Here is a 27,200-nt window from a genome sequence, read left to right on the forward strand (position 1 = left end):
TCAATAAATAGTAAACACTATAGAATACTCGTAGATATGTATAAAATCAGTGCTGACAGAGCCCAGGATGAGAATTGTTTTGCCCATGATTTTGTTGTCCCTGGTGCAAAATAAAAAAAAAAAAAGTAAATAAAACAGAAGAAGCCAAGAATAATTATTTAGCGTCCGGCGTTGAGGCCGCTCGCAGACTGAAGTGGTGATTTTTTTTTTTTTTTTTTTTTTTTTTTTTTGTCTGAAGGGGGGTGCGTCCGCACCCAACGCACCTCCCCCCCCCCTGGTGACGCCCATGCATAGCTGACCTTTGAACTTCGGTTACCCTTTTGTATGAACACACTGTCAAGGCTCGATGCAAAGGCAGCCGAGCAGCAGTACACATACCTCTCAAGTCTAGATCGGTCCGCGGTTTCACGCTTTTCGGAGATTTTCAGGCGAATGGACTGGGTCTCCATTCATTCATTAGTTCCGATCGACGGTTGATTGCGTTCCCTTCGTTCGTGGCTGTGGCCCGTTTCTCCTCAAGGCACAAGTGGCCCATTTCGCCTTTTCTTTTCCTTTGATTGAATTCCTTGATTACGTTTTTCCCACCTTAGTTCATAGACTCTCTTCTTCTTTGGAGGTCTCGGGTGTATTTTGATTATTCAGTTTCATTTTCATACCTTTCATGATAAAATGATTTTGTACTCTCTGAAAAATCGAGTGAAAATATTCACTCTTGAAGGAGTGAATACAAAAAAGAATAAATATAGAGTGAAATTGGAGTGAATTTTGAGTGAAAATGTTCATTTTCACTTGTTTTAGAGTGACCTCAGGGATCACTCCAAAATCTTCGAGTGATTCCTGAGGTCACTCCAAAATGAGTGAAAATGAACATTTTCACTTAAAATTCACTCCAATTTCACTCTAAATTCACTCCTTCATGAGTGAATATTTTCACTCGATTTTTAAGAGAGTATTGTTCAAATATACTTACGTTGTAGAATATTGTGAGGATCTAAGGATAGATGCTGCAGTCATGGCAGGAAAGATGTTCAGTGAAAGTTGCCACAATTAATATTTGTCGCTGTAGCTCCTCGTGTTATTCATAGGTATAGTTAGTGGAAATGGATCAGATACATTATTTTCTACTTCCATTTTAAGCTGCATCCCAAGGAGCTCTGATAAGATGTGATTTTTTGCTCTATCTAATTTAGTTTGCCACATCGTGAGTTGCTATCCCAAAAGAATCCCTCATTGGTTGATCCTAAATTCTTAATTCGGGATCTATTGTACGTACCATCTGCTCTGATAAGCGTCTCATCTCGGTTCACATGAACTGCGTGCAGCCGAGCCATTCCCTGCTGCATTATGGAAGTGTATGTCAGAATTCATATAAAAGAGATCGTTTCTATTGGCAAGTAACCATTTGTCAAAACAGGAACGCTGACTACATGACGTGGTGCCGCGATCTATGGGTGATACGTTGCTGCAAGTACAAATTTAACTCGTATAAAGTCTACAACCATACGTGACTACTTTGTCATTATCAGCGAACGGGCAATTCCTGAAAAGGATCGTGTTTTGACTACAAAGACCGGCTCAAAACTAGTCTTTTTTCTTGTATTGAGGGGAAAATATGGACAACTGCTTAAACATTTAAAGTGCATTTTCTATCTTTCTAATACCAGTTCTGCTTCTTTTGGGTTGTATCGAAGCAAAGCGATCAGTATTTTGTGCTCCTTGTTACCACGAATATAACACACTGAAGGTGAATTAGTAGAGGTACTGATAGTCTACTTTACCATTTATAGTATCGAAATTTAGTCATTATTTTAGTAAGTCGTAAAATCTTAGGGCAGGAGTAGAACCAGCATGGTCCTAAGCCAGAAGTACACCCTGCGCCTCATCATTGGCTGCTTGGCTGTAGGGTTGGGTATCCCTGGCAATACAGCAGCAATTGCAGTTTTCAGACAGATCGGAGTAAGGAACGCCACCGATGTCACTTTCATTGCTCTTGCTTTGGTTGATCTCGTGGCCAGCGTGGTGAACGGTTCCAAAATCGTCATGGTTTTCTTTCACAATGGACATCCTTGGGCGTGTTTTGTCGAAGTTGTTGCTGCTAGATCCGTTTTGTATGCTGGACTCTATCTTACTATGTCAATTGCAGTTTATCGTTACCAGGCAGTGTGTAAGCCGTTCGGTTCTCGCATCGGACGCCGAGCAGCCGCATGGATCTCCCTTGTATGCTTCGTCGTGGCATTTGGACAACACGTCCCATTCTTTTTCATCACCACTTCTCGAAAGTTGGGTAGTGACTACTCATGCAACGTGTACGGCAATGTGGCGTGGAGGCGAGATTTGTACGCTAAAACCCAGGCAGCCATCTTCTGTCTATCCGCGGTGGCAATCACGATTCTCTACGGTAATATATACAAGTTTATTCGAGATCATCAGACAATTCGCCAGAAAATGATGAAAGGAACGATAAGTGATGAGTCAACAGCCAGAAATCAGTCTGTCGATCACATATCGATTCCTTCCATCAGTTCACACTTATCAGCCTCAGAAGTCATTCCTTGCCAGAACGTTGATGAAAAACGCAAAAGATGTGAGATCCCAGAAAGCGTCTCTGCCAGCAAACAAAGCTGCGAGCCCAAGGAGTCGAGGAGGGACAGCCCCTCTCGACAACTTCGGACGTCGACATCGCCGTTTCTCCGCCGCCAATCTGACCACAGGACAACACAGACCCTGATCATTATTACTGTCTTATTTTTCTCCCTCTGGCTACCTAATGTCATCATTGATCAGCTCTCATTTCAACAAATTAATCGCATCAGCTCTGCTATTCCTAACGGTTCCTTCATCATATATTTCCTCTATCAAATCAAGTATCTCACTCACATTACGAACATTTTCGTTTATCTGGGAATCAACAAGAGATTTCGGGAAACTTTTAAGCAGTTGTTTTCCTGTGACAAAATATCTAAAAGTTGAGAGATCACCACCTACGTGTCATACCTATAGCCATGTCCGATAAATTTGCAAAAGTAGCTTTAACGCGTGAAGAATAGTTTTCTTTTCCTCTAAATACAGCGAAACTTGGGTTGATACATTGAAACATGTGATCTTGCTGCACAAAATCTACAAGACGTCAGAAAGGATTGAATTTCCGGTATGATTGTGCACATGTCAATTTTGGTCAACCGTGTGGATGAAATATGAGATTGTCATTTTCGAAGTGGTAAAGGTCTATACGAGTTTGTCTCAATGAATTATCCTTTATTGTGTGTAGAAGAATTAGAGAAATTTAAAGTCTTTGGCACTCACTGTATGAATCATCAGATTAACGTACAATTTTAAATAACGTAGTAATATACTCATTGATAGTATTCAAGTATCATTCAAGGCATCGTAAAATGAACTTTAACAGGTTGTGTAGCAGTTGTGTTTAGCAGTTGTGTAGATAAACCTGCTCTTAATCTGTTCATTGCTTTTTATAGTGATGTTCTGTGTGATAGGTAGATAATGAAGAGCCACTAACGAAACAAAACAGGTAGCAAATTCGTGACCTTGGTAGAATAACGTGTAACTGTGCAACTCGTCGACTATGTCTACATTGTATTCACACATAACGTATCAAATAGATAAATGAATGAATCAATATCAAACATGTATTAATAGTTGCCTGTATGCTTTATTGTCAAAAGTACAACATGACAAAAAAAAAAAAAAAACTTGGGAGTTTTATCCTGCTTTTTGGCTCTTGTGGTAAAATTGCAGCAACTTTTTCTTCACGACAACAGTAGCACGTGGAGTAATACTAAATGAGAGTGTATCACCCTATTCTGATTCGTTTATGGAATACATTTTTAACCAAAATTCGTAGATTCTCTAGTGATGAACATGTTCTACATGCGTAAAGTAATCGTGGCAGAAATGCCGATATGCATTTGATTACATCTAGGTGTAGGATGTCTGATGATAAAACTTGTTTTAAGGTGAAAGGGACCAAGTGGCAGTGTTGGATTTTTTTCGCATTACTTTAGAATTTGGAGCTTCTTGAAGTAGCATCACATTTCTAATGATCATTTTTCTATCTTCTTCATCATTGCTTGTAGTAACTTTTAATTGTTACAATTATCATCGTGTGCCTATTGTTTACACTACTGCGCACTCCCGTTATAACGAAGTCCTAGGGACCTGTAGTTTTGTTTCGTTATATCGAAGTTTTGTTATATATATTCTTACAAATACAGTATATGGGCAATTCCGCAGTTAGGTGGACATGACATGGATAAAAGAAATGTGCCTCTTTATCTTACTCTTTAATCTAGGTATCAACTAATGCCATGGATGTTCATCAATCATTAAGGTCTTTCAAATTCAGTAGATTTTATTTTTTGTATTTATTGCTATTGCGAGATCTAAAACCATCATTTAAAATGTACATGTGGGACTGGGGACGCTGAAATTCACTTAAATGCAAATTACAGTGGGTTCCTTTAAAAATTTTTTCCTCCAAGTTTTGCTTATGGGTAAAAGATGAATACATTTAAATACTCCGGAAGTCATGTGACATTTTGTCAATTACAAAAGGGTGAAATGACCTGCGGAATTACTCCGGACAAATGTAACGTTACTAACCGTAACGTTACTAACCATGCTTTTGGGGGTCTAGCTAAAAAGTTATTGGTCGAACTGCTAAAAAGATTTGCGTGAACATTTGTCATGATGCAACAATTGAAATTAATGCAACACTTTGTTTGAAGTAACTTGAATTTTTGCACACTTTTTGTTACAAGACATTGATTTTTTGTCATGTCCTTTTTTTCGTAACGTTACTAACCAGCCCTCGAAGTTGCCATAGCAATTCTAATATTTCTTGGATTGTATTCATTCTTTTCTGTATCATAAACCTGGGAAGGATGAACATGTTTTTGACATAATTTTGACTTGAAATGAATAAATGGTAATTTAGTAGTAAAAACAAATATCTGAATTTGTTCAAATTTAACGTTACTAACCGCGGAATTGCCCATACGATGAAATCACCCTAACCATATTGCACGTTGTTTATTGAAATCCCATCACAAGCTAAAAACCCAAAGATAATGGCGATGCTATTTTAATTAATTTCGTTGAAATGTTACATTATTTCAAGAGACAGTAAAGAGTTGTTTCTACTTTCGTGAATAGTTTGGGGAAAATGTTCATAAAAAATAAAAACAAATATGGGTTGGGATTCTGTTGCAGTTTGTTATTCAAAAGGTTCGTCACTCCGAAGGATTTTGTTTTCGAAGGTTCGTTCTTTCAAAGATTCATTATTCCCAAAGTTCGTAATTCCGAAAGTGAAATGAGGTTTGTTATTCCGAACGTTCGTTCTTCCGAAGGTTTGTTTTTCCGAAAGTTCGTAATTCCGAATGTGAAATAAAGTTCGTTATTCCGAATGTTCGTAATTACGAAAATGAAATCAGGTTCGTCATTACAAAGCTTCGTCAATACGCAAAATGAAAAAAAAAAATAGTTATTCCGATGGTTTGTTTGTTGTTTTCGAGAAAAAAAAAAGAGAAGATGAGGTTTGTAATTCCCGAAATTTATTTGTTCAGTCACTTTTTTTATTCTACTTTCGGATTAACGAGCCTTATTCCTTGTTCTGATATTTTGACAAACCTTCGGAATAATGAAAATTCAAACCATTTTCTGACTAAGGAACCCTCGTGATAACGAGACGCTCTGCTGTTTGATTTCGTAAGCGGTCTTGCAGTTGTATTCATTATAAGTGTACATGTATGTCCATGTCAATTAGGACGGAAGATATTCTCCTACACTAACATGACTAAGAAGACAATATGAGGAAAATATTTACGGTTGAATGTTTATACGCCACCTCTCTTTTGTATCATTTACTTTGTGTTTCCTTTCTGTATATATCTTTAGGCACAAGTGTGAAATGTCGTGAAAACGAGCACAAAAGTATGTACCGAATATTTCAAGGGTTTCGTTTTGCACAATAAATGGATAAAATGAGTCGTTATACTAATGTTTTATTTCTATTTTAAGAAACTGTTTGAGAATCTTGTTTTTTGGGGTGGAGCTATGAACGCTCGGTCACAAATGCCTTTACAAACTGCCATGAACGCCATAAGAAGGATTTTAGACCATTTCGTAAGATCTTTTTAAAACCAGCGTTCGCAGCTGGTCTATAATCTTGTCCAAAATTTGTTTCCACATCGTACCAACCCCCTTTTCGTACGAATGTCGTAAGAACAACGTAAAAACCTCACAGGATTTTTGTAGATTTCGTAGGTTCTTGAGACAATTCTAGAAGCCTCAAATTGTTAAGATGTTAGTTCGTCAGAACGCCTTAAGTTGTTCGTAATGGCTTTTACAGCGATTGCAAGAAAACCTTACGAACGAGATTCGTACGACGTTCATACGAACGACTCATAGCGTTCATAAGACGTTCGTAAGCTGCTCGTAAGGAGTACGTAGACAATTTGTACAATTGTTGAGTTTGAGTGAGTATGAAACCAATTGACACTAACATTTAATATTGACAGTATCAAACTTTAAATAGCCATAACATTTTCGACAGTACAGGGCAGCGCTTTTTTTTTCAAAAGTATAAAAAAATTCGTAATATCTTATTAAGAATGACTTGACAATGTCGTACAATCACGAAAATCGTAAGATGTGGGTGGGCATGGTGTGAGTCGGTTAAAAGTTTGATATTAAGACTAAACCAGGGCGACTTTTTGACAAGGCAGTGTACAGTATTAATTTTTGCAGTATTTTAACACTACAATCACTAAGTTTACCACTGCTTGTGATTTCACATTTAACTGCTGCAAAAGAATATTTTTGCTTAAGGATCTCTATTCCCAGGATATCATGACATATACTAACTGCTGCAAAATCTTTGGAACTGAATAGATCTTTTGAGCAGCAAATTATTTTGAAAAAGGTCGCAAATCGATGTAAAAGATATGACAGCTAATGCACTTGCTCTATTCCATTCCTTGGCCTTTTTTTTTTTCTCTCTCTCTCTCTCTATGATCCCTACTTTCTTTGAGTTAAGATGAAATCAAGTGACTTCATGAATCACAGTTAATGTGATCGAGGTTATGGGGGTGTACCAGTATAACAATGCATGACGACAAAAAAAAAAAAGTCAATCTCATCAAAGTATCTTATTTACCAGATTTTTAAATGACAGTACAAAGTTAATGGGAACTTATAAAAGCTTTGTGCACCAAACGGTATTGAAAACCTGGTCTGACTTGGTAAAATTGGTCTGAAGAATTTCTTTCAGCTGCTCAATTCCATTCCTAGACATCCTTCACAATGTCTATTGAAATGCCGATCGATTATATCTTTAGTGGGCTTTTGAATTGCTGAAATAGGTGAAGACTAGTTTTCATAATGGACGCTTCTCGCAAGATGGATCTCACTAGGAATTTAAAAGCTATTGATAGAAGGATATTAAATGCATAAATATTCGATTGATATTGGGTCCCTGATAGAAATCTATACAGGGGCGGTATGATGTTCACGATATTTATCTGCCTGAACATCAAGGTCCGAGAAATGTCAAGAGAGTTGTATCACAAAGATGATAAAAGGTTTCCTGATGAAAGCAGAGATACCTGTAACTTTCTCTACAATAAGAACTGACTTCAAGAATTTAACTTTCTAAACCAAGTGATGAGTAAGGAACGATGTGGGTTAGTGGAAGTAATCAATATTGCGCTTCAATACTACTAAGTGCGTATTCGACGGTTTTTATTTAGTTCTTCGGAGGCCCCCGTTGTAGAAAAAAAAAACAACAACAGCAACGTACAATTATTATAATACTAGGCATGTCATGCAACAGGCTTTTCAGTTTCATCTTCTTTCGCAGATATGCCCCGGAAGAGAGAGAGAGAGAGAGAGCTTGTGTGTGTGTGTGTGTGTGTGTGCGCGCGCGGGCGTCTCAGGGTAATTCATTTTCCTTATTGTGACTGTGATAATCCACTCTCATCTAGAAATAGCCTTTTGATTATCAGGATTGGTAGAACTTTAATGTCGTTTGCTTGCTCAGTACTGTTCACTAATTTGTTCCATAAAGATCAATAAGATAAATTGTGTTCATTATTATTCTTCGAGCCAATTGAGGGAGTCAATTCCATCTGTGTCTGAGCATAGGCAATGAATATCGAACTGCCCTGTAGTAACTCCATCCGTGATATGAATACTACAGAAGTGCAAGTGACATAATACATCCACTCACATGCGCACGCACACGCACACACATACACGGATCTCACCACTAGGACGACGAGGTCTCTTTTGAAATGTTCTTTGAATGTCGAGTTCGATGTGAACAAGAAGAATCATACAACAGCTACGTTCCCTTTATTTGTCAAGAAATTATATTACATTATGAACGAATCTTCGCATCTTGATTGATTGATTGATTTTATTTCTGCCTCTTTCCAAATGACACATAACAAAAGAATAGACATATTTAGAAATTAACGTTACACGACATTTAAGCATATACTGTCTTGCAAATTAATTCAAGGTACATATACACACACACACACACACACTATGAACGTGACAGTATTCGATGTATAATACGTGTAGCATATCATTCACAAAAAAAAAAAAAGGTTCGGAGGAGAATCGTTAAATCAACACTTGTAGAGTATGTAAATGAATAACTGATTATTCAGTCAGAGTATATCACGTCGTTTCATTAAACGAATTTTAGAAAAAAATAGAATATAACACAGGGGATATGAATAAATTGATTTTTAAAATTCAATATTTTTTGGTTATTATAATAACAGAAAAACAGAAGACCGCGATCATAAGCAGCAGCTTGACATGGATCGAGGCCTCGGGGTAAAATTCGAGACTTAAAATCGATTTGCATATCTGTATAACGGACGTGTCTACAAAAATAGAATCAATAGTCAAATCCAAAATATTGTAATAATTTATGAAATCAGAAGTAAAGGGGGAATTTAAAAAAAGTTTTCGTTTATTTGTTATCAATAGGCATTTTTACCATAATACTGTGCTGAGGTGAGTGCTGTGCTGTGCTGTGCTGTGCTGAGCTGTGCATGGGATGAAATACAATTTTGTTAATTTAATGTTTGGGTATATATACCTGATTAAATTGATTCTGGTTTATTCTTTGTGTCACATGTATGTCTTCTACATACTTCTGTATACAATTTTGATGCGCAGCAAAGTACTAAAACTAATACTATATCAATATAAACTGTTTGTGAGTGAACGTAAAAAAAAACAAAAACTTCTTATCACTCATATATCATTACATTTCGATAAAAGATATTTTTTCATAAGTGCCTTAAAAAAATGTAATTTGGTGGTTGTCTTAATTTGCTCGGGGAGATTATTCCAAACGTCAGGTCCATGATGTCTAATTGACTTGTGAGCTATCATTAACTTGGGATTGTGGAGGTGATAATCTTTTATAGAATGTCGAGTTGGGTAAGCGTGGACGCTGGAGTTCACAGTGAATAGGTTGTGGAACGAGGAAGGGAGGGTGTTGGATTTGTATTTGTACATGAATATTGCGCTTTGTAATGTATGAATATCATGGATTTTCAAAGTTTTCAATTTAAAAAAATAATGGTTCAGAATTTGCAAGATAATGTGAGTTGGTACAAATGCGGAGTGCTCTTTTTTTGGAGAAGATGAACTGATTGAATTTTTGTCTTGTTAGAATTTTCCCATACCATATTGCAGTGTGTCATGTATGGTAAAATCAATGCATTATATAAAATAAAAAGAGACTTTTCTATCAAAAAATCTTTCAGTTTGAACAATATACCTATGTTTCTTGATACAATATTACTTATATTATTTACACGTTCATTCCAGGTAAGATTAGCGTCAATAATTACACCAAGAAATTTAGTAGACTTTTTTTCTACAAGGGGTAGCCCATCAATATATAAATTACATTCAATATCAAAAGAATTAACGTTCTTGAAATGTATAAGATAGTTTTATCAATATTTAAAGATAATTTATTGCATTTGAACCAGGAAGAAACTTTACCTAATTCAAAATTAAGTGTGTGGATAAGTATCTGTGGATCTTTGTGTGAATAAAATATATTTGTATCATCTGCAAACAAAATGTAAATTAATATTGGTGAAACATTAATTATATCATTAACATAAATAAGAAATAACACAGGGCCTAAGATAGACCCTTGTGGTACTCCACAATTGATTTTTAACCTCCTGGAGGAACATGAATCAAATTCAACATATTGCTCACAGTTAGATAAATAATCGGTGAACCATAGAAGAGGTATTCCTCGAACTCCATAATGTTTTTATTTGCGGATAAGAAGTTTGTGATCAATAGTATCAAATGCCTTACTCAGGTCCATAAAAACTCCAACAATATGTTCCTTATTAATAAAAGCTTCAATTATCTTATCACAAAGTTGAGTAATAGCGTAATCTGTAGAATGGTTTTTCCTATTCCAAATCCAAATTGATTCGGAATAAGAATTTCATTTTTATTTAAAAAAGAAAATAGTCTTTTATAAACAATTTTCTCTATAATTTTTGATATGCTTGGGAGAAGGGATATTGGGCGGTAGTTTTTTAGTTGTGTGTGATCGTCTTTTTTATGGATGGGAATCACTTTTGCGATTTTCAGTGAGTTTGGGCAGCGTCCAGAACTGAGAGATATGTTGAATATGTGTACTAGTGGGGGTGCGATAAAATGAATGATATGTTTCAGGAGATAAACACTTAAAACCCGAAGACTTACTAAATTTGAGGTCTTTAACAATGTTAACTATTTCATGGTATGAAGTTGGTGAGAAAAAAAAAAGAGAAATATCAAATGATTCAGAAAAATACTGCATAAAATCAATATCGGTTTCATTTATGGAAGATGCTAAATTTGATCCTATATTAATAAAATGCTCATTAAAGTAATTAGCAATATCACTTGGGTCCGTAATTTCATATCCATTTTCAATAATTTTAGAACAAATAACTTTTTTTATTTCCCAAAAGATCCTTAAGTATCTTCCAAATTGAGTTTGTATTGGATCCTTTAGATTCAATATTTTTTGAATAATAAAATTTACGTGACAATCGTATAATATTTGTTAATATATTTCTGTACTTTTTATATCTATTAAAATCAGCATCTTGATACGTTCCATCATTATGCAGCCGAATACACTAGGGTGAAAATTTGCACTGTGAGTTTTCCTTGTAGTTCGTGAACTCTCGTTGCCAATTTGAAAAGTCACCCCTCCAGGACTCGTACACTAGATTCCACTCACGTAGTACATCATCAATGTCGTCTGCAAAACGGACACAGAGTGGATATGGTAACATTATCGCAAACTCTTTTAGGACATGTGAGTGTACAAGTCTCATAGAACAGTGACAACATTTCATTGACAACTGTTTTAAAGTCATTTACTTGATTCCAAATCTAGAATAATTACAAATGACTTTTTATGACTTTTGACAAGTGCACTGGTGTTGCATAAATGTAGGCCTACAATTAGTATACGCACACGCATATGCATGTTATATATCGTTATCAGCAATTCTGCAATTAAGACACTGGTAACGCAATAACAATTAAATAGCGTATAGGCATGACAAAATGCCTTTTTTTCTGTAATTAGGATAACATACACTCTTCTATGAGGTAAGCACCTACAATGTTTTGAAAAAAAAAAGGACGCAGAAAAATCGAAAAACGAAATAATATATATGCCCCTCTTCCCCTCTTTCGCTTTGGGGGGGGGGTGGAGGACACAATATATCCTTTAACAACAATTATCTCGATACAAAATTATCTGACAAAAATTGTGCAAACGCATTCCAATAAAAACTGCTCAATCAAAAGACTGTACAATATGTAAATTTGCTCTTGTGACCAGAGTAGACGAGTGAATATACCTGTAAATGGCAGCAAACGTAGCAGATACTGGCTCCAAAAGTGACACTGTTGGGCCCTTGCCGCTCTACCTTCACCCATTCTTGGAGACAAGACTTTGTACCTCAGTTCAGGTAATGTAAATTTTGGCCAGCTCTCGGATGGATTACTGAGTTCCAAAGAAATTGGAAAATAGAACACGTAGGTAATCACAGTTGCACATTAAGACTGAATCAACTAGTGATAATAAACTTTTGCGAATAGAATTCAAAAATGACGTACGTAATACATATAGAAAGATTCCAGAAGATTTTACTGAAAAAATCAAATGAACAGAAGAGTCAGGGAAATCAGTGCGCATTGCAGCATTTCAAGGCGAATAGTGTAGGAACATAATATAGAGGAAGATTAGCCAAACATGAAATGCAAAAAACTCTACAAAGTAACTGTTTTGAGGCAACAAACTAGATTTACCCGGTCTTTGCGAAATTTGTCCACATTGTCATAAAGTCGACACTGAGAGCTTTCTCGACACTAGTGAGATTGTAAACATGGACACCATCAAGCTCCTTGATGAATGGAAGGCCCCAGACGAAAGTCAATTCCTCTAGGTGTCCTGCGCCCAGCCATGGAGTTGAAGGTAAAAGGTTCTTATACTGGAGGTAGCTCCTACAAAGATTGAGAAGGGTTGTGATTTCACTTTATAGCAATTTTATTCATTTCAAGATCAAAGGCAGAGGTTCGCTTTTGTAATCTTCACAATATCTACAATTTTGTGTCTTATTACTGCATCCCCTATCTAAAATGCATAAGCTTGTAACATTGACGTGAGCTTATACCTGGACAGTTTAAGTTTATTCTATATTAATTCTGATCAATTTGGTTTGAACGGTGACTGTTTTACGATGTACTTATCGACCTGTGGTTTCCATTCGAATATCCATATCTAGGCCCTATCTACTTGATTTATCACATTTATCAGCACTTGTATTTCTACCTCAGACAGATTTTGCCAATTACAGTGCACTACATAGATCCACCATCTCAGCCCCTCCCTCGGTCCATAATGGTGGCAAATTTGTTTCGTGCTCGTGTGTTTCATAATGGTCAACATGAGCGTGTGATAACATGTTCAAGATGTCTAGAGAGGGGGCACGTTTTGTCACAGTGCTCGAACAGTATCAAATGCAAAATCTGCAACAAAACTGGCCACAAAAGCACAAGGTGCATGGAAAACACAAACACTGCCACGCCCAGTACATCGTCGCGTAACTTCCCAGCTAATAGCAGCTCACGTGACAGTGTGAGGAATCCATCGAAGTCACATGACCAAACCGCGGCAGCAACCGACGCGAATGACACACATGCTTCTCAACAATGGAATGATGTTATCAACGATGCCCTGATGACAGCTTGCGACTCCTCTTCCAGACAAACAAACAACCAGGAATGTGGAAATAAAAGCAACTCACAAGTTCAGACGGGCCCAACGCTGGATGCCAAGCGAAGCGATGATTCCAGTGTACGCTCGAAGACCCCACACCAGCAGAATATTATCCTACTTCTTGCGTCCTAAACACACAGCGTCACCTCAGTGTACGGATGCCACTGGAGAAAGCGCTAGAGAGCAAGCAAGCAACGACTCGAATAACATCTCCTCTGATGACACCTGCACTGATGACGATCAACAAATTGTCACACCTAAATCTCCAAAGTCAAACAGTGAAAAAAAAAGAAATCCGGAGGGAAAAGAGGGAGTCAACGAAAATAGAAAAACATACAAAACAAACAAGCAAGCAAGTGAATGATGATAATGAAACCCGTGGTGGTGATGATAAATCGTAAAAAAAAAAATTGAAAGAAGTACATAGTATGATGTTCTCAAAAACTCAAAGTATATCCCTTCTATCTCTCAATGTACGGGGAATCAGAGATAAGTGCAAATGTTGTTATGTTACAAGAAACATTCTTAATATTAACACCAGAATTGGAAGCAGTTATCAGAGTAGAAGGTCGTTACCATTGCTATTTCAATCATGGTTCAAACCATTCAAAAGGTGTAGCCATCTTTATTCGTAAAAATGAATTTGTCAAGCCACTCGAATGCTACACTAATTTTGATGGAAGGGCTGTAGCATTACGGCTGTATAGTCGTGATAGTGGTAATTTTTTTTTATCTTGTTTTGAATGTTTATGCACCTACCAAACCTAACGACAAAGAGCAGTTTTATAGAAAATTGTTCAAATGGCTGAAGAAGGTGAAACGTAAAAGTGACCTATTGATATTAGGAAGGGATTGGAATTGCGTGCAGAACCCTTCGCTTGATACTCGTGGCGTATCTTATGCATATAAACAAGTGAATTGGTTTCAGAAATTGCTTAATCCATTTGATATGGAGACATTTTTCCACTCAGAAGGCAATACACTTGGCGTCAATTAACGCTGAATGTTTTTTTTTTTTTTTTTTCGCGATTAGATTACTGGCTTACATCAAAATTTATTTTACCTTTTGCTCAGGCAACAGAAATAAAACCAGTTGTAAAGTGTGATCATTGTGCCATCACCTATAATACGAATAACAACTTCGCATAATCAGAGAGGAAGTGGAGTATGGAAGATGAACAACTCTTTATTGAAAGATGATTACTATGAAGAAAATGTAAAGCGTGTAATTGACACATTTAGATTGGAAAATATTCAAATGAATGCACAAGTTAAATGGGATATGTGCAAAATACGAATTAAAGAATACAAGATTAAGTATGCGAAACAACAATGTAGAGAAAAAGAGGAAATAGGAGAAAGTTACAAAATAAATCTGAGGAGTTTTTTGTGAAGACTGATGAAAATCCGTCTGAGGAAACTGTAAGGAAATTAACAGAAATTCAGAAGAGTTATGATGATGTTTTAACACAAAAATGTAAAGGCGCGTTTATAAGGTCAAGACAGCAATGGATGGAATATGGTGAAAAATCCACTAATTACTTCCTTCAAGTTGAAAAAAGGAATGCTCAGAAAAAAACAAATAAACTGTATAAAAAGAGATGGAAAGTATGTTACAAATCAAGAAAGTATACTCAAGGAAATATCTTGTTATTATAAAGAGCTGTCATACTCTCAGAAGTCAGCATTTGATGTTGATGAATGTGATGAGTATCTAACCTCAATCGAAATCCCCACTCTTAATGATGAAGAGGCAATGTTATGTGAAGGGCTGATTACTGAAAAAGAATGCCACGAAGTCCTTTTAACTATGAAAAATAATAAGTCACCAGGTAGTGATGGACTGTCAGCAGAGTTTTATATGTGTTTTTGGGATGATGTCAAGTCCTTATTAACCGAAAGTGTGAATGAAGGTCTTCGGAAACAAGAATTATCTGAATCTCAGAAGCTGGCTATTTTGACATTATTGTATAAGAAGGGGGACAAACTATGTTTGGATAATCGGAGACCAATATCCTTATTAAACATAGATTATAAGATTATAGCAAAGGTATTGTCCAAAAGATTGAAGAAAGTAGTAGAAAAGTTGGTTTCCTTTGATCAGACAGGTTGCATCAAACGTCGTTCGGCTATGCAGAATTTACGATTAGTTCAAGACGTTATTGAATACTGTGATTATTGTGATTTACCAGGTATTTTATTATTCATCGATTTTCAAAAGGCCTTTGATTGTGTTTGTCATGAATTTATTTTTCATTTATTGCGTAAAATGAATTTAAAAGAATGTTTTGTTGGTTGGATTAAAGCATTATATTTTGATGTTAAAGGGAGTGTTATGAATAGTGGATGGGTATCAGAGGTTTGAAATAAAACGGGGAATAAGGCAGGGCTGCCCACTTCCCGCTTTATTATTTATACTTGTAGCTGAAGTAAGGGTTTGAGAAGTAAGCAGAACAGTTATGTAAAGGGTATAACTGTTATTTCCGGCAACACAGCCCAACAAAAAGAATTCAAAATCTCACAACTGGCCGATGATACTGTTATTTTTGTTAATTCGATAGAGTCTGCTAGTATAGCACACGGAGAAGTTAAACTTTTGGGCAATTTGATGGACCAGTTTTGAATGTCATGAAAACAAGAGCAGCAACAATGAAATTTAAAGAAAATAGTGTAAATGATTTGAATTGGACTAGTGATCCTGTGAAATACTTGGGTGTATCTTTAACAAAGAACAGAAACGAATCTGAACAATTGAACTGGTTTTCAAAATTAGAAAAGGTCAAAGTTATTTTAAATTTCTGGAAAATGAGAAATTTAACATGGTATGGTAAAGTGGTCATATTAAATCATTGATAATTTCACAATTTGTGTATGTAGCTTCAATATTACCATTTCAAGAGAAGTTCATTATGGAATTGAATAAATTGATTTATAATTTTCTTTGGAATTCTAGGAAAGAAAGAGTGAAGCGATATATCTTGCTAAATCCTATTGAGAAAGGCGGTTTGAATATGTTTGATTTACATGCTCGATTTCAATCGTTGTATTTGTCGTGGTTCGCAAATTATTAAGATTGTCATCCAGACTCGCCATGGAAGTTTATGTTCATATTTTGGGTAGAGAAAATCGGTCCAAGTCCACTGATAATGAAAACGAACTGTTCATGTAAAGATATGTCAGCACTATGCAAGAAGCATAGACTACCTCGTTTCTATACTCATTGTTTACTTTCGTGCTGTGAATCAAGACATATTGATTTTCTTCATGTGAACAACATACTAGATGAAATATTGTGGTATAACAGTAATATATGTTTTAATGGAAAAACTTTGTTTTTTTGAAGAATGGCACAAGAAAGGACACTCTTGACACTTGATGATGTAGTCGAAAATGGATGTTTTAAATCTCGTGAGTCAATTTGTTGTGCTCTTAATTCTGATAATCTATTAGTGGACTTTAAGTATTCAAAACCTAAAAAGGCAATTCCAAAGATATGGGTGGAACGTATATCAGCAGTAGATAAATGTGAAAACACTCACAAAGATTGTGATATTGATTTATATGCGATAAAGGACAATGATTCTATCAGATTATCTAAAACAACATCAAAACAATTTCATACTTTGTTATGTGAGAGTAAGACAAGTGATGTAACTATACTGTTATATTGGAAAGATAGATTTGATTTGAATACTGATTTTGATTGGAATACTGTTTTGAAACAAAAATTTCGAAAACTAAGGAACAACAAAGTTAAGCAATGCTACTTCAAGACATTACATTGTATCTTACCTTATAGATATAATCTTTTCAAATAGAAAATTGCAAGTGACAATTTGTGTACATTTTGCTCTGGAACAGAAACCTTTAGTCGTGTTCTCCTGGAGTGTTCTAAAGTGTCTATGTTTTGGAAAAAGATCACTGATTTAATTCAGTTCGCTTTTAGAGAAACAATTTTATTAAACGAGAAATTATTGATTATTGGAGTGGAATCAAAGAGTCCAAATGTAACGAATATAGATAGCATATTGATATATGCGCAGTATGCAATTTATAAACAATACATGATGCATGTATTTCAAGGGCATTCATACAATAGTTTGAAAATATGGATTAGTTTTAGAAATGAAATACTGTTAGATAATGTTTCTGAGATTGTATCAAACATGATGAAATCATTTACTTAGTAACCAATGACGTATCTGTACTTTTTTTAGTATGTGCCCATTCAGTATTTGAAAAAAAAAGAAGAAATTGTTCGATGTATCGTTTTGGAAATAAATGAATAAAGTACCTCTGTAGAGGGAAAAAAATTACAGTGCACTCCCGTTACAACGAACAGGGTTATAACGAAGTAAGAATACAGGTCCCCAAATTATTGTCATTAAAGTCAGTGGTACAAATTCGCTTATATCGTATAACGAACACGATTATAGCGAAATTTTTGCTATTACGAAGTCTTTTCCGAGCGCCATCAACAAAGAAAAGCAAAAGAAATGTATATACATGGGCGGATGCTTCACATATCACCCTGCGTTTGCTTCGTGTGTCACGCACCGTTTCTGAGGAGAACTTACACGATCATAATTCATTAATCTGCAATGAAATAAGGTTCGTTAGTACGAAACACACAAATTGTGATATATCTAGATGTTCATTAATTCGAAAATGACATAGGGTTTGTTACGAACATTGTGGCGTTATTCCGAAGGTTCGTTATTCATAAGGTTCGTTAATACGAAAATGATAGCAATCTTCGTTACTTCAAATGTTCGTTAATCGGAACATGAAATAAGGTTCGTTAATCCAAAAGTGAAAAAAGCGAGTACACAAACAAAACTTCGAAATTACAAACATTATTTTGTCTTCGGATAAACGAATCTTCCGAATAACGAACCTTTGTGGATTAACAAACCTTTGGAATAACGAAATTTATTTCATTTCAAATTAACGAATCTTACAAACAGCGAACCTTCGGATGATCGAACCTTTCTCATTTTTTATTCATAAGCCATCAGAATAGCGAACCTTATTTCATTTTCGGCTTAACGAACCTTCAGAACAACAAACCTTATCACACTTCTGGAATTACGAACTTTCGGAAAAAAACGAATCTTCGGAAGATTGAAGATTCAGAATAACGAACCTTATTTAATTTTCGGATTAACGAACCTTCGGGGTGAGGAATATATCATGAAAATGGCGACCCTTCGGAATAAGGAGCCTTTGGAATAACGAACTAAATCCTAAACCGTCACTTTTTATACATGTGTGTTCACTGGGCATGAAAGTACAAACAATTTCATGCTCTAATACATAAACGAAATAATGAGATAGCATCACGCTTGACATAGATTTTTAATAAACAACGTACAATATACGCATGGTAAGCGGTTTTTTTTTTTTTCATCATATAGGCAAACTGTATTTGTTTGGTTATAACGAAATTTCATTACAACGAAAGAAAACTGTCGGTCCCGAGGATTTCATTATAACACGAGCGCACTGTATTTACACGTATATGTCCTGGTACCCGTTCAACTAAGATTAATCCTCAGATTGATCTCATGATTTATGCAATTAAAAAAAAACAAGTTATCATCAATATGCTATCACACCTACGCTTTAAATCAACGCCGAAGTATCTTCATAAAACAGACTTACAATGAATAACTCCCTTAAGCTCGATTCACTGAGTTACGCTCAATAAATCAGCTCCTGATCTACAAATCAATGTTTATTTTCTGTAAGTAAGTTTGATGATATCGTTATTTCTTAGACCCGGAAGGCTAGTCATTTAGAATTATCTAGAGTTTATTGGAAAGATACACACCCATCATCACTGGCGTACAATTTACTTAATAATGTAATGGTGAGAAAAAAAGAGAATTGTGTGACGTACATGCTTGGGTCGTGAGTCATGTAGTATTGGAAAACGGTATCACCCAAAACAGAGTGCAATCTGGAGATCTCATTGGTTGGGCAGATGAAGTCAAAATCTCCATGGAAATTGATGAGTTCTTGCAGGAAGTCTGCATCCGCGTCATCAGCTTTGGTCCAGTTTATGTACTGGTGTAAGATGGCCTCTTTAAGGATGTCATCTCCAATACCATACCGTGTAGCTGAGGCTGTGACAGACTCTCGTAGTTCATCCAGACTAATGGATGGGCCAGTGTCTCTACCAGCATACTGCAGGTTCTCACCGAAAACTCGAATAGTTCCCTCATCTTCATTAAATCCAGTTAGGAGCGTTGCATGTTGGAAGTCGCCCAGTGCGTATAGATTGTAAGGAGTATCTTCGAGAAAGTGGCCATCCACCGATACAGAATACCCAGGGTAAACCTACGGGATATAGAATATGCGATCCCAAATGGCTTATTATTACAATTGCTATGTCCATTCTTGTGGTTGTAGAAATGTTAGAGTTTTTTTTTTTTTTTTTTTTTTTTTTTAGGGGGTGTTTTCTATTTCATACCCTCAAATAAGAAAAATAAAAACAAATACGAAGCAAAAAAAAAAAAAAAAACCGACTATAAATATACCGTATGAATCTTACAAGTTCAAAGAGTGAAATGTTATACCTAAGTCAAAAAGAAAAAGGAAGACAAGGATTGAAAAATATTATCACAAAAAAAAAAAACATATACATGGAAAATAGATCTGATGTTGGAATTGATGTCTTCATAGCATCATGTTAACAAATATATGATGATGGTAATAACTCAGAGACATTATCTCCAAACACACATTCTGCTCTCTAAGCCATGCATGTGAAGTTCATATTGACGTCATGTTTTTACTACACATTATTCAACATTTTTATAGGGAGATATCATTATGCATTATCAGTCACATAGGTTTAAACATATCAAACTATGCTTTATTTTCTCCATTTGATAACATACACTGTCCGCGACGCTACGAAGTCGCCTAGCGTTGACCTGCTTCAGGCAGGCAACCATGTCCCGTGATGTACTCCTGTTGCAACCCAAAGCTTCCCCGACACTCTCGGCTACCTGGTAGTCCACATGTCGGTCTGACCGGAAGGCAAAATTCGACAAGGCCGAGCCACTCTACACATCAGCAGCAAACAATGACACAAAAGTAAATGTATAAGCAGGACTGTAAGTGGTTTGGTTTTAAGGGAGGAACGGAGAGACTGTTAGAAGTGAGAGAGAGAGAGAGAGAGAGAGAGAGAGAGATCAGCATAATATCGACTGATGATACCTTTACTTGTGGCAATGGCAACACTGGACAAATTGCATACCTGAAGTATTGCCTGCTGAAATAGGCCTCGACTTAGCTTGGAAAGTAGATGAAAGCTGACACTTGCAGCACCTGTACTTTCACCAAAAAGCGTGATGCGGTTCTTGTCTCCTCCAAAAGCTGAAAAGATTGTCAACCAAACCAAGCCTCCTGATGATGTTTGCTTGCATTATTCTGACAGCATCGTACTTAAATTGAAATATCTTTATTTGATGTTACTGTGCTACAGACTCAATATTTTCTTTCATTAAAATGCAAAGTGATGGCCAAGGAAAACATGTGTGAAGTTTAGAGGATTTTATGATCGTCGTTATCTCCCGAAATGTAATATAGCATTCTTTTCCTACTTGTGTACCTAGTTTAAAATTCCGACATTCGATTGACGGTTTGCAGTGCTACAATCTTTTCAGAAGAGAAAGTGTTTTAATCTTTCCTCTCCGCATCTCAATATCTTTCTCTTGCTGCATTTCTGATTGTAGTATAGTATTAGTATTATAGTATAGTACATAGTATTACTGTAATGTGCTATCTCACTGGAGTGTGAGATTCATACTTGTATATAGGTCAGTTATATGGCCATTATCTTTAAGGTCATGCATCCTAACGTAGTCCCTCCAAAATGCTAGCATTATATAACGCTCAGACTGTAGATAAGGCAGTTGAAGTGAAGATGTTGGCCTGAGCTTCCTTACCTTCGATGTTGTCCTTCACCCAGACTAAGGCCGCCACCTGATCCAGCATGCCGTAGTTCCCAGAGTACGTGTCGTCAGCTGCATAATTTAAGCGACGGGCATTGAGAAAAGAAAGACACGCGTGTTGCCGAGAACAAGTTTGCTTGCTTTGCAAGTTGCAAGTTTTGCAAACTTTGCAAGTTTTGTGCATTCGTAGACAAATGACTGTTGTTCAAATGCTTTTATCTTATGGCCATCCCAGAAAACACTTGACAAAACTGCTTGATGCAGGCCTTTCTATCTAATTCCCATTTGTTTGAAATGAATAGTCAAACTTTAAAAACAAGGATCACAAAATTGACACAATGTTGTCCAGTGTCTACACATTTTTAGTCAGCTGTTAAACAATAAAAGAAAAAAACTCGTTTGCGTTCATTACATTATTGCTTTTCTTGTAACAGGCCAAATGTAAGGCACGATCTAACACGTCAGCACAATGATATATCTTGGTGCCAGGAATCTTGGTGCTCCGCAGTGATTCTTCTGGTTGCTCAAAACCTATCAAGATAACAATCAATTAATGGTTTCCTATAAACTCTCTAAATGTGACAAGTAGCGGATGTGCTTTCCCACTAAAATGAATTACATGGATAGAGCAGGTACATCAGCGCAAGCTTTCAGAGAGTATACCGGCCTGATTCAACACTGCCATCTCATCGACGGATCAACATTGCCTCACAAAAGTGGACAGTCAAGAACATCAGCTCTTGAAAAAGGCTTTAAAAGATGACCGAAAGCTTGAGGAAGTAAATGATCAGCAAGAACGAGTCCCAGTAGAACCTTTTTACCTTCATAGATCTGTATCATGTATAACAAAAAAAAAAAAAAGTCCATATACATGTGTGTAGGTAACTAAATTTTCATGGCGCTAATAACTGTTTTGATCGACGTAAAGCAAAAAACAAACAAACAATCTCAGAACGTAATGATCACACCTGTTGCCAGGAAGCCGAATACCCCCAATCGATAATTGGGAACGACAATGATGACGTCACCGACAGCAGCCAATGGCAGTCCGTAATGATCATAAGTCATAGCCGTCCCAGTCTCGAAACCTCCGCCATGTATCCACGCCATAACTGTGGCATTTTGTGGCTGTTCAATTTGTCAAGTCGATACATTAATGAAAAGGATTTGAATTAAATGGAAATGAAATTGATCGAGAGATTATGGCAGATGGGGTGAGATACGTGGAGAGGGAAGTTTGAATTTCGTCATCACAATAAGAACAAGGGAATACACGATGCAAATTGTATTTCACTAGGCCAGGCAATATCCATTAATGTAATGTTAAAAAACATCATCATTGACAGAGAAGAAGGGCAGTCAACACTCATTAATACCAAAAACCATTAACACTCTGTAAGGATTTTTATGTTGTCTGACGACATAACTTGTACTCAGTAAATTTAGCTTACAAAGGAACAATCATTCCTAGTTCTATGTATATGCGTGTGCGTGTGCGTGTGTGTGTGTATGTGTGTGTGTGTGCGTATTAAAGTTTGTCGCATTAAGATTGAAAAGTACAAAATCTCAATATCAGTGAAATCAATCTTCTCTTGAGGATTTGGATGGAATTTCATAACGTACAGGACTTTACCTTTGAGCTGGGGACAAATATATTCAGGTATAGACAGTCTTCGTCCATGAAGGCAGGGTAGTAAAACGAAGTTATGGGTGTCTGCATACACGCTGGTCTGTGGTATGTGGCGTTCCATACTCCCGGCCAGCTTCTCTTGGGTTGCGGAGCTCATATCAAAACGATTTGGGGGATCAGCGAAAGGTATGCCCTGCAGATGGCACAATTATGTTTGATCATGAGCAACTTGTCAGGGACAAAGAAGGACACAGAGAAAACGAAAAGTTTCTCTTTTCATATCAATCTGATTTGATGAAATCGTTATACAGTTGCTGATACTCACTTGCAAAGCAATCCTACTTACATTGTACACAAGACATTTTAAAGAAGACTCAAATAAGAAACTGTACATTTATAGCTGATAGCTGATTGATAGCTAAATCATTATGAGTCAAAACATGGACCTACTATAGGCCTAAACATCATGGACGTTCGTTTTTTATTAATTGACATGATTGATGCCCCCGTTTCTGTCAAAATCGTTACAAGAGCATTTGAAACATACTTTCTTTCTTTGATCTCATAAGTCATCATGACCACCGACAGCCAGTCTTGGTAAGAACAAAAAGGCGCTCTGATAAATCTAAAGACTACATGCGCAGAAGTTGATAACTCTCTTAAGGCATTATTAATTCATGTGTAGTAATAGTGTCTACTGGGAAATATCATAGCTCAAGTAATTTTATTTGCGAAATGCACGTACTTTACAAGAGAAAGCAAATATTTTGGCAGGTTCGTTGTAATTTGCGATCTAATTGTACCCATTTTTCGCACATTGTTTTAGAGTATAACGGTAGAGGACATGCACGTCTTACCATTAAGAACGCTACGGGCCGTGTCCAGAAATGTCCACTTCAGTAAATACTAATTTTATCACACAGAAATATTATTGTCGTCTTTTGAGATTTGCTGCTACTTATCATGATGTCTACTCAAAGGCAGTTGAGTCTGAAAAGGCGCCTCAACCACATACGACCGAAATGAGGGAAACGATGTTCTATGCTGCGTTTACACCATGCTCCCGGCGATCACAGCATGCCCGAAACGTGCTAGTGCGCCGTGGGTAGATGAGACGTTCTCCTGCCCCCCCCCCCCCCTCCCTTTCGCATTCTAGTCTTGTTCATTCAAGTCCTCGTCCTGGTGAACATATAACTTTCAGACCATGTTCCCACTGCGTCTGGTCTGGCTATAGATTATCAATATTCCGCTTCCCGCTAGGACCGTCTTTAAGTTTTTTTATGACCTAATACGTGCTGTCGTTGCGTTTTGTTGAGTTCACTCCAATGAATTGCGGCATACAAGGTTCCTCATTAGCACCGGAACTTCCGTGCTAAAATTTGTTGACAGTTTAAAAATCTGACACGGCTTCCACGGCACTTCTACTTTTACCTATCCCGTCTCACCGCGTACTTTGTCTCCTGTCCATCCCGTTTTGTCTACGGCGACCTGAAACGTAACTGCCGTGGCCGCCGGGAACGTGGTGTAAACGCAGCTTAGTCAGTGACGATGCATGATTACACAATCGTCATTGTCCAAACATTTGAATGTACTTATTAAGATGCACATAATCAGGTGACAGCGGTGAAGATGGGATCACAGAAAGACCTTCGTTATAAGTCCATGTGTCGTAGGTCCATGATCTTCCAAGAATTCTACATTTTACTACTTTTGACTCTCCTGCATACTTTCCATCTGAAATCGTCACTGTACTCAGTGTGTGATTTTAATAAATTTAATTGAGCCGGTGCATATCACAACGAAACTGCACGTTATGTATACGAATTTAGGGCCTTCTTTATACGAAGAGTATAGTAGAATGAAAACAGGTAAGGGCGACATCTAAAGCTAGTAACAAGTTTCGTTAAGTAGTGATAATAGGCATAGTCATATAGGCCGTAATTTGTGGACATTGGACAAGAAGTTGACATTATCGCCTCGGGAATGTCTCTGTGATTAGTGTACTAATTTATGTTTGGTTTGGGATGATGACAACGTAACAACCTCGTCGCAACCTATAAGGCTATTAGGTGACAGTTTTACTTCAAATGAATGCTAAGAGCAAAATGAATCAAAATGGCTACAAAGAACTCAGTGTAGAGATACATGGTCATGATAAAACGAAACAAGATATGATTAGAAATTTCATTGTGGGAGGAAATCCTGTGAATGACATTGCACGCGATATGTGCATAAACAACAACCAACAAGAAAATTCTTACATGATACCTTCCCTTCCATACTCCTTTTCTTTCTATGCAGCAATTCATCCCAATATGTTTAGTCAAAGGGGATAAAAGACCAACCTAAATATATGATATAATTCTATGAATTGCTGTTGACATCATTTTATTAACAGATTTAGTATGGTAGTGTGCATTGCTTTGCCCCTATACACTTCCAGAAACAGTATCAACCACAACATGCGCTCTAAATCACTGGTCTGCTTACTGCCAAATAATAGAACATGGAACTTGCGCCCTGAACACATGCTGAACTTTCCTACGAACTGACGAATGGTCTTTCTTCCAGTCATTCAATCATATTGAAGAGAAAACTAATTGGACTAACTTAAATCCAATCTAAAACCATCTTTGCTAAAATCAACTTAGCATGTATATTACGAATGAATATATATGCACTGTTTGTGTGACTTTTTCTATGTATGCGTTATAATGCGATGTACTACAACACTGATCTACTCATACTATTGCTACTAAGTTTCCTTTGCCCAATAATACTTGCAACCACAACCTACGCCCCTCTACAAAGTTATTGCTCTGTCACTAAAATTTTAGAACAATTCAATATGAGGACTTACCTCCTGTATTGTCTACTGTAAATGAGAAAAAGGACGTTGGTTGAAAGATATTACGTATGTCTTAGCAAATGTAAGATTCAAAATCTGAATCACGCTATCTGTGGTACAGGAGAGCCTATATAATACTGAGTACGTCGTAGAAAGACGATATAGACATATCGACAATGTTTATATGTAAAAAAAAAAATGCTCAGGAATGTGTGCTACAGGAACTCAAACTGACCTCAAAGTTACAGTAGCAGTCGAAATTCTGTCGACATCGAGCACAGCTAATCGATGCTTTGGTATGTTATATGCTATACATATACCCATTACCCAATATATGCCACAAGTGCTTTAGGTAAATGTCTATAGTTATTGCTATGGGGTTTTCTGTGCCAATCGACTCTCGAGCAGTAGTGGCTGCTCTCAAACCTATCAACAATAATTGTTATGACGTAAGAATGGACTTCATGGTAGTGCGACGAAGACGAGACAGTGGTCGGCTTGTTCGACTAGTCTTTGATAGGTCCCGATTGATATAAATCAATGTAACCAAAGGAAAACTGAGCAGAAAGATAATACATGAAAAATGAGAAAAGAAAATGGGATTTGATTGGGATTTTAACCCAAGACCTCCGGATTGCTAGTCCGGTACTCGGGCCCACAGAGTTATGGAAGGCCCTACAGCGAGTTGTTTGCTCCTGAATCCCTTTATTCTCAATGCTCTTAACCTTCGCGTTTATGTCAAGTTAACGACGTAAACTCGATATAGCAATTCGGAATTCTCGGTTTCGAATCTCAATGGATTCCGATTTTCTTTGTTCTTTTTTTTATTGAAATCAGTGTAAAATTCAATATTACCATCCGTAATAATTTGTTTGCTGCAAATGTAAATTATTCAGATTCATTGAATTCTTCCGTCGAGGTGTTTTCATTGCAACTGACTGACAAATTGCCCTACATCGACGTCGATGTAGGGAAATTTGTCAGTCAGTTGCAAAATGTAAATTAGTATCAGATAAAAGCAATCATGCACTTAAACAGCCTCCAAATTGGAACGAAAGGATCAATAAATTTACAACATTTTCGTTTTACTGCATATAGGACATCCATAGAAATATTTATGAGTTTCTAGTTACCTGCATGTGTAGAGCAGGTGATACAGACGCGATTACTGAAGCGAACTTACCAAGAAGACGTCTATGTTCTTTGATACATCGGCGTAATTGGTATCTTCGAAGAGCTCTGTTTTTCCAAGCAACACACCTTGTTGCACCGTCACCAGCGGCCCTTGAGCTTGGGCTGCTGTTAGCAACATCAGCGCTACCAACACCAGACACCCCCTCAGCATTGTGGTCCGTTAGGTGCACAGTTTTGCCGGAAATGTAGTCCTTTTCTTGAGGG

The 27,200-nt window shown here is 36.8% G+C and overlaps 1 protein-coding gene and 1 pseudogene across 1 annotated transcript; one reads left to right on the forward strand and one right to left on the reverse strand.

Moving 5' to 3' along the window:
• The first annotated feature begins 1,848 nt into the window (after positions 1 to 1,848).
• On the forward strand, positions 1,849 to 12,527 carry LOC140237805 (uncharacterized). Its single transcript, XM_072317735.1, has 2 exons — positions 1,849 to 2,584; positions 12,427 to 12,527. Exons 1-2 carry the CDS (start codon positions 1,849 to 1,851, stop codon positions 12,525 to 12,527), a joined length of 837 nt encoding a protein of 278 aa, XP_072173836.1.
• Positions 12,524 to 27,147, reverse strand: LOC140237806 (cholinesterase 1-like; annotated as a pseudogene).
• Positions 27,148 to 27,200: the final 53 nt, after the last annotated feature.

The sequence above is a fragment of the Diadema setosum genome, chromosome 14, assembly GCF_964275005.1.
Source record: "Diadema setosum chromosome 14, eeDiaSeto1, whole genome shotgun sequence".
Classification (NCBI taxonomy): Eukaryota; Metazoa; Echinodermata; class Echinoidea; order Diadematoida; family Diadematidae; genus Diadema; species Diadema setosum.